Source organism: Leptidea sinapis, chromosome 1 (assembly GCF_905404315.1).
Source record: "Leptidea sinapis chromosome 1, ilLepSina1.1, whole genome shotgun sequence".
Taxonomy (NCBI): domain Eukaryota; kingdom Metazoa; phylum Arthropoda; class Insecta; order Lepidoptera; family Pieridae; genus Leptidea; species Leptidea sinapis.
This window is the reverse complement of record NC_066265.1, coordinates 13,488,796-13,506,778: the sequence shown is the minus strand read 5'-3', so window position 1 is coordinate 13,506,778 and position 17,983 is coordinate 13,488,796. Positions and strand designations below refer to the sequence as shown.

Genomic DNA, 17,983 nt, shown 5'->3' with positions numbered 1-17,983 from the left:
CCAATTTTTTTTTCAGAATACTTTCACTCCACCATGACCCAAACCCAAGAACTAAACACAATAAAATCGTCGAATACCACATGTCACTTAGTTTATGTCGTATCACAGACTCAGATGTCATATCAGCGCTCAAAAGCCTAGATGCAAATAAAGGTACTGGTCCAGATTCTATACCTCCTAGTTTCTTAAAGGGCTGTGGCACAAAATTGGCTGAGCCGCTACGAATCATTTTCAATAAGTCTTTACTATGTGGAACTTTTCCCTCAAGATGGAAGGTTGCGCACATCAGTCCAATTCACAAGATCCTGGAGATATTACTAACTACTGGCCCATCTCAATTTTGTCTGCTATCGGAAAGCTGTTTGAATTACTCGTTCAGAAAAATATTTTTTTCCACCTTAAACCCTTGCTGATACCCCAACAGCATGGATTTCTACCTGGTAGCTCAACTACATCGAATCTTGTGGATTTTGTTAGTGACATTACTCAAGCTTTCACAGATGGTCACGAATTGCATGCTATTTACACTGATTTATCAAAAGCCTTCGATGTGGTTGACCACGTACTGCTCATAGAAAAACTTGGTCACGCAGGAATATGTGGCTCTTTACTGCGGTGGTGCGAATCCTATTTGCAGAATCGTTCCCAGATTGTAAAGATCCGTGGCTTTAAGTCAATTTCAAGAGCCATGCCATCAAGGGTTCCACAGGGCTCCCATTTAGGGCCCCATTTTTTCTTGGTCTTTGTGAAAAAATTATCGTGCAATTAAATCTACAGAAGATACGATCATATTACAAAGTGATCTTGATACGATCTGCGACTGGTGTGTTAGTAATAGGATGGTTTTAAATTCTTCAAAATGTTTTTACTTAAACTTTTCTCGAAAACGAAATTCTTCACTACTTACTGACTTCATAAATGCGTGTCCACTAACAGAAGTTTGTATAATGCGGGATTTAGGCGTCATGGTTGACACAAAATTAGATTTTAGAGAGCACATTGACTACATTTCCAAAAAGGCATCTCGTTTTTCAGGTTTTGTGATTAGACAAACTAAATTTTTCAACGACCCTGATGTGTCGAAGATACTTTTTCACAGCTACGTGAGTAGTCTTTAAGAGTATTGCAGTCCGGTGTGGAACCTTTCTTACAAAGTTCATATTAAGAGGTTAGAACGGGTGCAGTCGAAATTCTTATATCATCTCTCATGTTCAAGTAATCTTTGTCGTCTAGACTTGTGCATTTTGGCATGACGTCTCTTGTACAGCGTAGGAAAGTGTCAGACCTTGTCTTTTTACACTAACTGATTCATGGCCACATAGAGAGTCCTCTATTATAAAGTAAAATTACCTTGGCTGTCCCAAGGCATTGCAGCCATATTATTAATAGGAAAACGTTCAGTCTACCCTCAACACGCACAAATTATGGTCAACATTCTCGTTTATATCGCATTTGTTCTCTGTATAATGAAGTCTGTCAGAAGGTAGACATATTCAATCCGTCAGTCCCTAGGTTCAGAAGACTTCTGCTAGAAAAAGCGGATTATTGGCTTGGGACTGTGGGGTTGAATTGTGTTCATCTAGCTAAAGTTAATGTTTTTAGATTTATATATAATCTAGAACACATTTAAAAGCATGCTGTGTTCACTTCCAGAAGGAGACACTCGCCCAAACATGTTTCGTATTTTTCTATTTTATACAATACTAGTAGATACCCGCGACTTCGTCCGCATAAACACATGACAAAACACGTAGTACTTATAAAGATCTTTAGTAACTTTATATTAAGTGAAGATATCTTCACCCATATTTATCATATCGCCATATTTTATCAATTTATATAAAAATAATCTGATAGAGCTAAAATTAAGTTTATTTTTTACCTCCTGAGAAAATTGGAAATAATTTTAAACTATTCTTTCAATTTGATTTCTGAACGACGCGACGGGGGAAACATCAAAGCAATAATGAAATTATTGTTTTTATTTAATTCTGAGCTTTTTCATGTTTATTCACCTTTTAAACCTTCTCTGGAATGGACGCGGTCAAATTGATCGAGCTGATACTGGGGTGCGCCAGACCAGAGATGACAGCAATACTCCATTTGTGGCTGGACCTGCGCTTTGTAGAGCGCTAGAATGTGGGCCGGCTTGAAGTATTGCCGTGCTCTATTGATGACGCCGAGCTTCTTCGAAGCCATTGGCTTTGCCCTCCAGATGGCCACGAAATTGGCAATCGCTCGAGATTTCGAGACCCGGTATTCCGATACTAGGCGAGGTTTTAAGGGAAGTGTTGTCGAAGAGCGGTGATACGACAGATGGGGTTTTTTTTAGTGGTAAACGCGCAAACTTGAGTCTTCTGGGGGTTAAATTGGACAAGGTTCAATTTACCCCATTCCGCGACCTTTTCGAGAGAGGACTCGATACAAGACACAAGTTTCTCCCGGCACTGGTCGACGATTTCCCGAGAGAGACCTGCATAGCTCGTGTATACGGCATCACCAGTGCTGTGGTCTGCATAGCTATGTATATTGGAGGTGTCCAACATATCATTGATATGCAGAAGTAACAGCGTAGGAGATAGCACACAGCCTTGGGGCACTCCAGCATTCACGGGCTTCGAGTTCGAGCAATATCCGTCGACAACGACCTGTATGCTACGCCCAGTGTGGAAGCTGGAGGTCCACTTGCACAAGCTCTCGGGAAGCAAAAATGATGGAAGTTTTGAGAGGATCGTGTGTGAGAGGAGCCTTGTGCCATACACGATCAAAGGCCTTCGCTATATCCAGGCTAACTGCCAGGCCTTCCGCCTTGCTTTCAATAGCCGCCGCCCATATATGTGTCAGGTATACCAGAAGATCTCCTGCCGACCGACCATGGCGAAAGCCGTACTCGACTTCCTGACGTCCAACGAAAACAGAGCTCGCCTAACAGTTTTCTGTCTGAACTCTACTTCAGGCATAGAGCTCTGCCACCGCGGGATGGTCGGCGGTGTTTTTCCGTTGTCGTCAAGAGTCGAGTTGGAGGCAAAAAGAGCGCAAAGGAGATCAGCTTTCTCTTTTGCCGTATGGGCCAGGGTGTCATTTCTCATGTGCAACGGCGGCAGGGACGGCAGGTTGAAGTTACCAAGAGCAGCTTTCGACAACGACCAGAACTTGCGTGTTCCGGTCGGGTAACTGGAAAGCTGCTCGCCGATTTTGACGACGTGCTTCGATTTCGCACAGGCGATTTGCCGCTTAAAAAATATGGAGGCACGGTTATATTTCCTCTTAAGATCCAATCCAGAACCCAAGTTCGATACGCCTGTTTTTTGCAGTCGGATGCTGCTTTAACTGACGCATCGAACCAGGGCTGTGATCTGCCACCGGTCGGTACTACAGATCTTGGTATTAAAATATCCATGCCCTGTAGTATCACATCGGCTACTGCAACGGCGCAGGCACTAGGATCATCAGAATGGAAACAAACCTTGCCCCAAGGGTAGGATGTAGTGCCAAACGCGGCGGGTCGCTGGTGGTCTGTGACGTTGGCGTCGGATAGGCACTACACTCCTGGCCAGGCAATGGTCGGACGTTCCGAGAGGGGCGTCGACAAAGACCTGATAACCATCGGAATGTGTAGTCAGCAGAAGATCTAATAAGGACGGCATGTGGCTATCCACATCCAGTAGCCGCGTTGACGACTCAACCAATTGGGACAGACCATACGCCAATGCAAAATTATGCACAGATCGCCATGCGTAGTCTGTGGTGCGTGATCCAAGCTATTCGGCATTGTGTCCGTTGAAATCACAGCGGAGAGAATCTGTGCAAGCACGTCGTCAGTTGCCGCTTGAACGCAGCCCATGAGTTGATCGGTTTCTGCGTTACCACTATGGGACCTGTAGACACACACATAGATGCGGACATGGTCCTCTAAATCTACGCGCAGCCAGAGAGTAGACAGGTCCCTACCCTCAAAATTGCCGAGACTGCGACAGCAGATATCCTCCCTCACGTACACATATACCCCGGCATGAGGCAAAAAATTATGCTCAACTTTGTACCCGGGGCGTTAAATATGACGTATCGCTAGGTCGAGATATCTGCGTCTCTGCAAGGAAACACAAGGCGAAACACAAGGCCGGCTGCGCCGTCTCAAGGTGGTGGTGGGCGGCGTTTAAATTGGAGTGAATTCCCCTGATATTGCAAAAGTCCACGTTGAGCGTGAAGCGGGGTGCCGTGGTGTTACTGCCTCGTTTGTCCTCGGTCATGTGCGGTTCTGTGCCCGAGTGAGAGTGCTCGGGGAGGGTTTCTCCGGCTCTGGTAGAGCCGGTACCTTTTTTTTTTTTTAATATGAGAGGGCAAGAGGCTCACGGGATGGGGAGAGATGCGGCAACCGCCCATGGACATCCGCAACAACAGGTGTGTCAAGAAATGCGTTGCCGGCCTTTAAGGTGGGAGTATGCTTTTTTCTTGAAGGTCCCTAAGTCGTATCTGTTCGGGAAGACCGCTGCCGGTAGTTAATTCCACAAAGTGGCTGTGCGAGGCAAGAAATTTCGAACAAAACGCGCGGTTGTGGATTGCCAGACGTATACGTGATGCGGATGGTACTTTGCACGTAATGTCCGATGGTGGAATTCGGCCGCTGGAATCAACCCGAACAGCTCCTCTGAGCACTGCCCGTGATAAATGCGGTAGAAGATGCAGAGAGAACCCACATCTCTATGCAATGCTAGATAATCAAGCCGATCGGAGATGACTTGATCGTCGATGATTCGAGCCGCTCTTCGTTGTATGCGGTCAAATGGAAGAAGCTGGTACTGGGGAGCACCCGCCCAGAGGTGAGAACAGTACTCCATGTGAGGCCGAATTTGCGCCTTATAAAGTTGCAGGCGGTGGCTTTTAGTGAAGTACTGTCTCGCCTTACTGAGTACACCAAGCTTTTTAGAGGCCAGTTTGTCCTTCTCTTCCAAGTGACCACGGAAGTGGCCTCCGGTCCTTGACACTAACCTATGCGAAACATAGCGGCACTGGGCCGCTACTTCACGCCGGTATTCTGTGCGAGTGTGGTAATTAACCCGAACGAGTCTGGCCCGATTATGCTGACGTCATAAGACGGCTGCGTGACTCTCCCACTTCTAAAAAGCCCTTAGTCCCCTCTTACGCCACACATGGGCCTGGGACTCCCCTATTCTTTTTACGCCCCGGGGAAAGTACAGGGGAAATATATATATATTTATATAAGTACAGCTTACATTTATTATTTATAATTAACACATTAAAGAGGAGGAAAAATATAGATTTAACTACTTAAAAATAAATAATATGATAAATTGATAAAATAGTTACGACTACAGGTATATTTTCACGAGACGACGAAAAATTGCTCAAGTATCCCTTGCCCTATCCAGGTGGCGGCCGGCGAGCGAATGGTAGGTGGGTGGGCGCACACCGCCGATTGTAACGAGATATCGCAGTCAGTGCGGGCGTCCGTCGCCGCGGCCGGCCTGCGGGGCGGCGCGCGCCCGTCGTCGCTGCTGGCGCGCGAGGACCGCGAGCGGATCGCGGCGCTCGTGTGGGGCGCGCCCGACACCACGCCGCACGAGGCGCCCGCACTCGCGCCCGCACTCGCGCCCGCCTCCGCCGCCTTCACCGCGCTCTACAGCTCACACGCGACCACGCAGACTGGGTGACTACACTACACTGTACAACACACTATCGCGATTGGCTAGCGCTCGGCAGAATGGAACCAGTCCGCATACAAGCTGTGGAATGAACTTCCTTGTGCGGTGTCTCCGGGACGATCCGTGGGCGATGCATTAGCGTCCACTTGTGATAGTCCTCAGCAATTTTCATTGCCCGCGAGAGCCCCCAATTCATTGCGCACTAAGATTATTGGAATAATTGATTACTAGATTAATCAAACACAATAGGTTGGTAGGTTTAGGAGTGGTAGTGCCATGTTGGGTCCTCACGGACACAACCGCATTGGGCCGGCACGCCCGGGGAAATACCACTCCCCCACTCGAAACCGGCGTGAAATAGCGGCTATTCCGCTGTGTTTCATCCGGTGAGTGGGGTATCCGGAGGCCTACACCCCCCCTCCCAAATACAAATGGCAGCACGGACTAAAAATAGACTACTCCAGGACGGTACCAGGCTATGCAGCCCTGGAGAATCCGTCCCTGGGCGTCCACAATTAGGGCCTGAACCTAATAGTGGTTGCCCAGGCTGCCCCGCGTATTCTGGAGGGGACAAATCTGCGCTGACTCGGGGCAAACAGAGCAGGAGGCTTAAACCACCCTCCTCCACACTCGCTGTGGACTTTTGCAACATCAGGGGCCTTCGCTCAAATTTAATGCCGTCCACTTTCACCTGGAGTCTTGGCCCTGCTCTTTTTAACCGAGACACAGATATCCTCCCTGGCTTATTCATCTTACCTTTCATACCCGGGGTATAATTTGGAACACTCCTTTATACCACGGGCTGGCATGTGCGTTTACGTCAGGATGTCTGTTCTGTATCATCTGGCTGCGTGTAGACTGCGATTACTTTACGGAATGTGTAGTCAGCAGAAGATCTAATAAGGACGGCATGTGGCTATCCACATCCGGGAGATATCTGCGTCTCCGTAAGGAAACACAAGGCCGGCTGCGCCGTCTCAAGGTGGTGGTGGACGGCGTTTCAATTAGAGTGAATTCTCTTGATATTGCAAAAGTCCACGTTGAGTGTGGAGCGGGGTGCCGTGGTGTTACTGCCTCGTTTGTCCTCGGTAATGCGCGGTTCTGTGCCCACCCCATAATACGAAGGGCAGCCCGAGCGAGAGTGCTCGGGGAGGGATTCTCCGGCTCTGGTAGATATTTTGTTGGGGGAAGGGATGGCCACCGGTCCTCGACACTAACCTATGCGAACATAGCAGCACTAGGCCGCTACTTCACGCCGGTATTCTGTGCTAGTGTGGTAATTAACCCGTACGAGTCTGGCCCGATTTTGCTGACGTCATAAGACGGCAACGTGACTCTCCCACTTCTAAAAAGCCCTAAGTCGCCACTTACGACACCCATGGGCCTCCCCTATTCTTTTTACGCCCCGGGGAAAGTACAGGGCTTCTTCCATTTGACCGCATACAACGAAGTGCGGCTCGAATCATCGACGATCGAGTCATCTCCGATCGGCTTGATTCTCTAACATTGCGTAAAGATGTGGGTTCTCTCTGCATCTTCTACCGCATTTATCACGGGGAGTGCTCAGAGGAGCTGTTTGGGTTGATTCCAGCGGCTGAATTCCACCACCGGACATTACGTGCAAAGTACCATCCGCATCACGTAGACGTCTGGCATTCCCCAACCGCGCGTTTTGTTCGAAATTTCTTGCCGCGCACAGCCACTTTTTGGAATCAAGTACCGGCAGCGGTCTTCCCGAACAGATACGACCTAGGGACCTTCAAGAAAAAGGCATACTTTATATATTATTATACACTCAGCGGCACAATTAACCGCCCACCTTGATTTTTTACGATTTTGGTTTAATTGATTGTTATTTTATAACGTAGGTATATTGAAGTAAAATGAAAGATAATATTGCTTTTAATTATTACGTTTATTTATAAAAAAGTCTGAAAAACTCTTTGACCGTAAATTAACAAATGTGATGAAATGGCTTAAAAATAAAAAATCTGCTGAATAAATGAATTCTAATAGTGCGTATTTCCACCTCTAGCCCTCATGACTTCCATCAAACGGTTTGGCATGCTGTCGATGACATCTTTGATCTGTTGTTGTGGAATGTTCTGCCACTCCTCAATCACGGATTGTTTTAATTCATCTATGGTGGTTGGAGCTGGTGTGCGGCTTCGAACACGTCTTTTTAAATTGTCCCATATGTGTTCTATAGGATTTCAATCTGGGCTCCGGGATGGCCATATTAATTTTCAAATGCCGACGGTATCCAGGTACGCGGTAACAACTCTAGCAACGTGGGGGCGAGCGTTGTCCTGCATTAATAAAAAATCTTCGCCAATAAATGGAGCAAATCCTTATTTCAATTCCAGAAAATGCTGAGTGGTTGTCCTTTTCATGACGCCGTATTTTTAAATTTGTTAATTTTACTATGTATATAATGTTTTGTGTTGTCAAGAATAAATGAATACTTTACTTTACTTTACTTTAAATGGCATTACATGAGGTTCCAACACTTCTGTTACATACCTCTCAGCATTTGTTCCACCTCTTTCGAAGATAACCAAGTCGGTGCGTACTTCGTAAGTTATGCCGCCCCATATCATGATAGAGCCACCTTGGTAACCTACTGTTTCCACAACAGTACATGGTGCAAACCTTTCATTATTGCGTCTGTATACACGCTGGCGACCGTCAGGACCGTGCAAGCATATTCTTGTCTCGTCAGTAAACATAACATGCAACACCAAGTTTCCGCGCCACGTAACGCTGACTAAACCCTTCGTCGATAAGAGCGACGGCTCTCGCCACTGAATTATTATCAAATGGCATGTTTGTGATGTCCAAACACTTTAAGCTTTAAGTTACGAAACCAAAACAAACTCAAATTGTTTACTTTTAATGCCACTGAAGCAATGTAAGCAGTATGGCAACTAACGATGATGAGACGAAGTTCGATATTTATCCTATTCACAACTTATGCGTAAAAAAAAAATAAAGTGGGTAGTTTGTAATTTTTTCGTCACTACATTTCCTTCACACTTGACTTATTTATGCCCAGTAACTTAGAACTGCGATGACATCAAAATTTGCCACTTTAAAAGGGTGGGCGGTTAATTGTGCCGCTGAGTGTATATTATATTATTCCCGCCTTAGAAGTAGATTAAAAAAAACTCTGTTTTCCGAAAAAAAGAGTTATTCGTAAGATGTCAAACTTTAAGGGAATAGTGTTCCAACACAATGGGTAATCAAACAACCCAGCCCAAAATTACTTCGTAAAATAGTGTCGAGCGAGGTGTTGGCAGATTTTATCGCGAACTACCAATCACGAATTATTTTAACCGACTTCAAAAAGGAGGAGTTTATCAATTCGATCGGTATTTTTTTTATGTATGTACACTCTGAGATTTATGATCTGATTAACGTAATTCTTCTTTTGTTTTATGTGAAATAGACGCCATTTGGTCTCATAAAAGTTACATAGCTTGGCCCACTAGTTTTCATTTTATGAAAATTTTCGTCTACCTGGATGACATAACTGTTTTCTGTGTACGGCATTTTTTGGAGTTTTCATTCAGGCTGATTATATATTATTATTAACTGACACTAAAACGTAAAAAATAAAAAAAAAACAACGTTTAAAAAAACCGACTTCAAAAACTGAAAAGTATCAAATAACTAAAAATTTAATTTAATACACCTCTTATGCAAACCTTCACCTTGAATATTAATAAAATACTATTATTTGTATGTGCTACATATTGATAGCTTTGAAGTCGGTGCCAAGCCAAATGTAATAAAGGTACACACGCCACGCGTGGCTTTGAGCGGGATAGCTTCGTCTAGAACAAAACAACCCAAGTGGACAGACACGTGTGGCCAGACAACCTAAATAATTACAGTAAGTAAGCTGTTTGTAATATTAAGTTTTATTTAGTTTAGGGCTTGGCATTGACTAAAAACCTATCAATAGGTAGCACATATAAATAATAGTATTTTATTAATATTAAAGATTTGCATAAGAGGTGTATTAAATTAAATTTTTAGTTATTTGACTTTTCAGTTTTTGAAGCCGGTTTTTATAAATGTTGTTTTTTTTTGTCGTTAATATGTAGTTAGTGTCCTGTCGATTAATACGTAGTCAATCGTTATGTCAACAGAAAAAGTGAAGTGATAGTGGGTGATAGCGTGGCGATGCGAGCGTCATCGCTAGTGATTGGTCGCTCGTCGAGCAGTGGCTTGGTATTGGACGCGCGGTGTCGCCGGGTCACCGACAAACACGCCGTCGTGTTCCGAGACGAGGTAAGTGCGTGTGGACACACATATAACAGTATAAAGAAGAGTGATACAATAAGATAAACCAAAAATTTTTTCATGGAAAAAGGAAGACAAAAGAGCGTTCGGGTCACCTAGTGTAAAGTGATCACCGCCGCCCACATTCTCTTGCAACACCAGAGGAATCACAGGAGCTTTATCGGCCTTTAATTCCTTAAACCTTCCGGTGTACGCACTTTATTGAAAGTACCCATGTCGTATCGTCCCGGAAACACCGCACAATGAAGTTAATTCCACAACTTTGTAGTACGTGGAAGAAAGCTCCTTGAAAAGCGCACAGTGGACATATCCAGATCCAGTATACGCAGAAGATCAAAGCATCAAAACGGCAACAGAAATCAGTGCACAAATGTTCCTATGGCAATTCATGTTATACTTGTATAGTATGCTCGAAACAGCCAACGTGTCGACGCGACTTTAAATATGCTAAAAATCACACTTCTAGGGCGTCGTTAATGGAGCACGGTAATACTTCAAGCCGGCTCACATTCTAGCGCTCTACAAAGCGCAGGTCCGGCCACATATGGGCGAATGCTACACGTTCGATATTTATCGCGATATTTGGATCTCGATCCAGGATCACCATATTTATCGAGTGTGTAGTATAATGTATCACGGATCGTGATACGGATCGCTGGATTTCTAAAAATCCAGAAATCTTGGATCTATTAAGTATCGTCGAAAAATATCGAGCGTCTAGTTTCTGGTCGATATTTATCCTGTTAGCGATGGAGGAGGACGCGCTGAACGAGACTGCAACCTCCTCTGGAGCACGAGTGATCAATTGGGATTGAAACAAATTTATTATATATAACCATCTATTTCTTCGTATAAACGAATCTAATTTAACACTTTTACGTGCGTCAATTTATCTCTGTCTTGAAGCCAATATTTTCACGATTTCTTTCTCTTCACACGCCTTTGTAATGGTAATGCCAATATAATATGATAGCGATAGCTTTTTTATATTGTCACTCATTGCACACCAATCACAATGCACGTCGTTGGTGAATCAAATTCTTCACCGAACTGGTGCGATCCGTATCGAACGTGTAATATAGGCTTGCGCTCCAGAATGTCACTCGATAAATATCATGCTTGCAGCACTTGGCATGGAGTATTGTTGTCATCTCTGGTCTGGCGCACCCCAGTATCAGCTCGATCCATTTGACCGCGTGCAACGCAGAGCAGCTCGAATTGTCGGCGACCTAGTGTTCTGTGAACGGCTTGATCACCTGGCGTTTCCGAAGAGCTGATTCACTTGCTTCCTGCCGGTGAATTCCATTTTTGCACGACACGCCAAAAATTATAATATCACCCAACCATCGTATCAATTATCATTATTATTAATCAACAATCATAAAAAAATTCGCCGACAGAAGTGGAAACTTAGAACGTTTAGTATTAAAATTTGAAGTTTCACATTGTTTAATAACAATTAAATTATTAATTTCAATTTATTTTTAATAATATACTTATAAAACAAAACACTATTTCACTAAATCTATTCAATTTCACTTTTAAGATACACACAGCACTAATGTTGCACAATACGATAGTTGTATAGCTACAGATATACTGCTATAAACATTTCGATAACGCGAACGCTCGAGATTTCAAAGAAGTTTTCGCTTCAAACAGGAATCATAACCAGTATATAAGTAGAAAGTGCGATATAATTCTCTGAATCCATTATTATTCTTATTTTAAATTTTTATTTAAACTTTAAATTTAAGTTTGTGTTTTATATTAAATTTAAATACCTGTGTTTAGTTGCAAAATATTATAATATAATATACAATCTTCTTCAGGTGGAAACTAAAGATGTCTTAATGCCTTATTTATTCTAGATAACGCCATAATGTCACAAATGAGTGTGTTTTTGATCAGCTATTTAGTACACTTGCTAGATATTGTGTCTTTCGCCCGCTTTGAATTTGTCATCTGAAATGTTTAATTTATGTTTCAACCTAAGATCATTTAAAGGTCTAGACAGCTGTGAAAACTTCTAAAAAAATTGAATTTAGAACCAACCTCTATTTTGAGGAATTCACACACACACACAAAGTGTCATACAAATCGCGAGTGTAAGGCGGCCCAGTTTCCACAAAAGCGGAGTGGAGTGCGTTTTGATAACTAATCAGATTTCGTTATTTCAACATCTCCTCTCCGTTTAGCTTCGGTAAAAATAAAATAAATAATAAAGTAAAAGCGACTTGGAGTGTAATTAAGAATGAAACTGGTAGATCGAATTGCCGTAACACCTCTATCTGTTTAAATATTAATAATCGCGTTATAAATTCGGAAATAGAAATTGCAAATGAATTTGATAAATACTTCTCCGAAATTCCGATTATTATCGGGACCTTAATTCTTAATTCTTCACCAAAAGCAGCACATGATATGCTTAAATTACACGTACCGGTATCTTCCACTGATTTGAAATTTAAGAATGTTAGAGATAGCGATATAATAAATTAACTTTAAATTCATTAACCTCAAAAATACAATAGACCTATGGGGCCATTCGACTAATATTGTAAAATATATACTTGACATTATAGCACCTGAATTAGCAATAATATTTAATGAATGCATAGATGAGGGTGTGTTCCCTGACCTCATGAAATACAGTAAAGTTATACATTTGTTTAAATCGGGCAGTTCTTTTGACCCTGCTAATTTCAGACTTATTTCAGCGCTGCCTGTTTTTAGTAAAATTTTTGCAAAACTTTTGCTTCAACAGCTACAAATGCATTTTTGTAAATTAATGTACAAAAATCAATTTGGTTTCACTAGGGGCTTATCAACAATTAATGCGGGTACTAGACTCATTGAGCACATCTTTGACACCTGGGAAGAGTCACAGGATGCATTGGGCATTTTTTGTGATTTGTCCAAAGCATTTGACTGCGTCCACCATGAAACTTAACTCCTAAAACTAAAGCATTATGGAGTGAAAAATAGAGCCCTAAATCTGTTAAAATCATATTTAAGCGAAAGAGTTCAGATAGTCGATGTAAATGACAAACGGTCTTCGGGTAAACCTGTGGGACTAGGTGTTCCACAGGGTTCTATTCTCGGTCCTTTCTTGTTTCTTATTTATATTAACGATCTACCGTTTGTGGTAGATGATAGCCATGAGATTGTATTGTTTGCTGATGATACTTCACTTATTTTTAAAGTGAAGCGACGTGCAGATATTGATGACGAGGTAAACAATGCACTCTCAAAGATAGTGCGTTGGTTTGAGACGAATAATCTGCACTTAAACAGTAAAAAAACAAAGTGTTTACGGTTCATTACACCAAACACAGCGGAGGTACAAACTAACGTACTTATAAATGACCAGAGATTGGAACTTGTGAACACTACGGTCTTCTTGTGTATCACGTTAGATAAAAAGCTTCAGTGGGGTCCACATATTGCTCATCTAGCAGATAGACTCAGCTCTGCGGCTTATGCAGTTTGAAAGATTAGAGAGTTCACAAAAATCGTCACCTTTTTGCTCTTAATAGTGATTTTCATTATTATAACACTAGAAATAAGGGATTGCTTGTAACTAATTCTAGTAGGCTTCATAAGATACATAATAGCTTTAAGGGTAAATGTATACACTTCTATAATAAAGTCCCAGCCACTGTTCAGGCATTATCTATAAATAAATTTAAATGTTTTAAAAAAAATGGCTCATAAATGCTATTACTCCACTGCTGAATATCTAAATGATCGGACAGCCTGGGACTAGATTGTGATAATTTTATAGCGATAGAAATGATTGTACAATATTGTATATTATTATTGAAAAGAGCGCAAAAAAAAGAATGCTGGGAGAGTTTCTTGCGCCGCTTCTTCTCTCTCAGAGCGCCATTTGTTTCCGAAGCGGTAGTAGTATCTAGTAGTTATTAGAAATGACATCAAAAAGAATTCTAAAGGAATTTTAATGGATCAAACGGAGAGGAGAGATGTCTCATTATACTTTGATTTTGTGCCGCGAGCGAGCAAGCGGCGCGGCAGAGCGGACATGTGAGATGTCTGTGGCCGGGCGGTCGGCGCGGAGCCCCTCATCCGTGTCTCGCACACTTCTTCGTTCCTTCCGTACTTTTCACCGACTTTAGAAGTTTAGCAAAGTATTAACTCAAAAAAGGAGGAGGCTCCAAATATAGTCTAATATATAATTACATTAACATAATATAGTCGGTAATAAAGTGTTTGTTCGATGTCGGTTTTTATTTTTTATAATATTTTCAGTTAAGTTTGTTTGTTTCTTCTTCCTCAAGCAAATTAATATATAACTTTTGTAACGACATGACGTCTTCCCTTGGTAGATATCAGTTAACTGATTTCGAGCTCTCACAGCTCACATCTCCTCTCCGCTTTGGTGGAAATAACATGACCGTTTCGCGGCTAATTTCCTCTCGTCTCCTCTCCTCTCCGCTTTGGTGGAAACCGGGCTTCAGACGTAGCTTGTAACGCACTTTAAACTAATATTCCTGGCCTGTTTTTATCGGTTATCTAACAGCAAGAGACTCTATCTAGACAAATTATGTAAGGTCGCCTCATGCTAATCTCTGTTATTTAGTACGAGATTATCCATTATTTTCATAAAAAAAGATTGTCCATAAGAATGCAAGCAACTAACTAACTACATTTTAATCCTAACTATGTAGTCCAAAGCTAAAGTAGTTGTTTTTTTTTTATTACAGGTAACAAATCACTTCGAGCTGATCAACTATTCGGAGTACGGGACGCGGATTAACGGCGTGCTGTACGCGTTCGACCTGTCGAAACACGACACGAAGGACACGCGCGACCGACCGGACGCTCTGCGACATGTCCTCAGCAAGGACAAGCCTAAGTTCAAGTCAGTGATACACCGGACAGACATAATAATTCGAAACACTTTTGAAGTTATACATTATACACTTCTTTAAGCACGTTATGAAAAAAAGATGAGAGTGATATTTTAAGATGCGCGCGCATCACTGTAACACAAAAGTATCAGAGTGAAGTTGGTAAAATATGTCTTTTCAATAATGACAATTATTGATATTTGACACATTTATGACAAATTACATTGATTGTTTTTTCGTTTTATTTATTTAGAGCATTGGTAACAAGACCAAACCAAAAGAAAATACAATAAAATAATATTTTAATAGGTTTATAACTTCAAAATTACATTCACATAAAAGCAAAACATATGGAAGTTTGTACCTTTTTGATGTTATTGAAAATAAACTTATTTGACTATTATTACGTTGCGCGCGCACAACGACATCTAAAAATATAAGTTTTCAGAAATTTTCTGACGTTTGCGACATTAATAAATTTTTTTGGTTTCTTCGTCCATTATAAGAAAATGCAAAGGGTTCAAGTCAATACAGCCGTATTCGTTAATATTCAATAATTTATTCACTACGGATAAATAATTTTAAGGATTTGTTTTGTGACGCAAAACAATTATAACTTCTTGCGTGCATACGTAATTACACATACTATATATATATAAGTATACGTACGTACATACGTATACACACATTTTTTTATATAACGGAGCGAACAGACAAACCACTTGATGTTATTCAGCTTCATCTGTCTGCATATAAACACAAATTGGGCCACACGTTTTTTCGTGCCTTTTTTTCTTGCCGCTTTTAGGGTCCTTATCTTTTAATATAACATAAAATTTTGTACTTCTTACTGCGCTCATCGCTCTAAGGCGCAACCTCCACGAGCGAGTGAGATGTCATTACCGAGGTGCCTGACTGTGTTATTTTTAGAAAATATCTGATAGGTATTTTGGAAACAATGTTTTAATATCAATAATTTAATTAACAAAAACGAGTGAAACGTGCACTTTTCCAGAATATCGTAACAGAGAAATAAACAGTAATAAAATTGTTTTTTTTTTTGGTTTGTCGCCATCGGAGTATCGTCGTATCGAGGAGATACGATAAAAGCGTGAACTTGTCTCGATACATTCACCTGTGGAGGTAGCGCCTTAGACGTCACAGTACGTAAGTCTTGGATCTAAGGATAAATATAAATTGTATGAATATAAAAATGAATAACTTTACATGTTATTCAAAAAGAACTATAATTAAGGATTAAGTTATTAACAAATCTTCCACCGCTATTCATCTATCTATGTGAAGGTGTGAGTTTGGCAACACAATGACTTGTTTATAAACTTCTATAAATAGATATGACGCAGCTTATAAAAACAAGTCTCAAATGTAAGCAATGACAGAAGTAAAAATAAAATTTAAATAATGCATACTTCAATATTATTGAAGGTTATTTTATTTTATGCGAGATATTAAATTCATGAAAAGTGCAATAAATTATGAGAAATTCGAATACTTGCAAAGTACAAATAATTAAATTTCGTATGTTTATAATTTTTTAATAAAATTATTACTCCAGAATTGTGCGTACTTCAATATGGCACTGAGTGGCGCTGCATTGTATTGGCAGGGCGTATCAATTAACATCAGCTGAACGTTCTGCTCGTCTCGTCCATTATTTTCATAAAAAAAGCGATCACTAATTATGACATTAATCACGACCATCGTGTTCACGAAGCATCCTTACAAAAAATTAATTCAAGCTCTAAAGATCTATCGCTACTGCTCGAAATAACTATTTAAAAGTCAATGTTTGTGTTTTCACTTACAGGATAACCGACTCGTTGACTCAACCAATGAATGAACAGCAATTTTGCAAGTGTCCCGAGAAGCCGCCGCCTTGTGATGCTGCGTGGGAGGGCTCCGCCCTGCTGGTGCACGGGGCTCTGGTCGAGTTCGGCTGCCTCAAGTATATATTCAGTGTTACAGACGTGAAATCATTCCCATATGAGAGCCCAAATGAAGAACCCGCTTTCTAAAATGTAGACCATTTTGTTTCGTATCACTGACCTGTATAAATACCACTGGACAGGCTGTTCCATATGTTTGACACCAATTTTTTTTGTGCCTAGTTGAAGCGCCACTCGCGAGCGTCCAGAGAACTAATTTTGACGAATACAAATGGCTGCGGGAGAAGCGTACAGTACTCTGAAGTGTTTTTGCAGTTTGGATTAATTTCGTTCGTTTTTCGTGTTATTTATACTTCAAGAATTCACGTATTAAAGTAAGCATTTTTTTTTTGTAAATAGTTCCCCACCATCTATCGATGTTTGCTGAGGTTGTCATCACTAGTTTAAGTACCGCAGACTCTTGCAGTGCCGTATCGTTCAATTTTTTTTTTTTTCAAAATTTTATTTGTATAATTATTTTGTTGTTTCTTAGTATTTTTTGTCACTTGGGACTAAAAATATACAAACTTAATTTTTATATCAACTCGTAAGTTGAAGAAAACTATGATTTATCCAGTCATCAAATAATGGTTAATAGATGTATACTTTTTTTTAACCTATTTATGTCACGTCATGCTGTTTGTTTTCCTAATAAAATAAATAAAAATCAAGATGGTTGGCTTGGTGGTTAGAGCGCTGGGCGTATCCCTAAGCAAACCGGCTATCCCTAATTTATAATTATATTAAATTATTAAAACTTTCGTGAGTCATTATTCAATTATCTATTAATACGGCGTTACGTTTTTGTCGGTGTCGGTACCGACTAGTTTCGGACCATTCGGAGGTCCTTCATCAGGGTGAGTGTGGTGGGTTCGCGATAACGTCCCACCTCTTACTCGTCGTCGAGACCGACAAAAACGTGAGTAAAGCCGTATTAATAGATAATTATAATTAAATATTTATACAATACATTAAAGTCTCATCACAAATATCTTATTACAAAATAGTATATGATGATAATGAATCTTGGACTAAACAAATATTATTTATATCTTAGTTTGTTTCATATCGATTCTTACAACATAAGTTTTTTATGCAACTCTCATACAAAACTATAGATATATTCATTATAATCACACGCGCCATACTAGCCGGATGTAGATCTGCTGATTTTTGGAAAATGGCGACTTTT

General features: G+C 40.9%; 1 protein-coding gene across 1 annotated transcript in view; it reads left to right on the top strand.

The window, feature by feature from the left end:
* Window positions 1–17,452, top strand: part of LOC126966574 (PHD finger protein 12) — a 36,218-nt gene extending 18,766 nt beyond the window's left edge. The window contains exons 11-14 of the mRNA XM_050810708.1: window positions 5,391–5,668; window positions 9,818–9,959; window positions 14,699–14,856; window positions 16,674–17,452. Coding sequence (XP_050666665.1) covers window positions 5,391–5,668; window positions 9,818–9,959; window positions 14,699–14,856; window positions 16,674–16,881 — 786 coding nt within the window. The 3' untranslated portion in view covers window positions 16,882–17,452. The remainder of the gene's footprint in view (window positions 1–5,390; window positions 5,669–9,817; window positions 9,960–14,698; window positions 14,857–16,673) is intronic.
* Window positions 17,453–17,983: the final 531 nt, after the last annotated feature.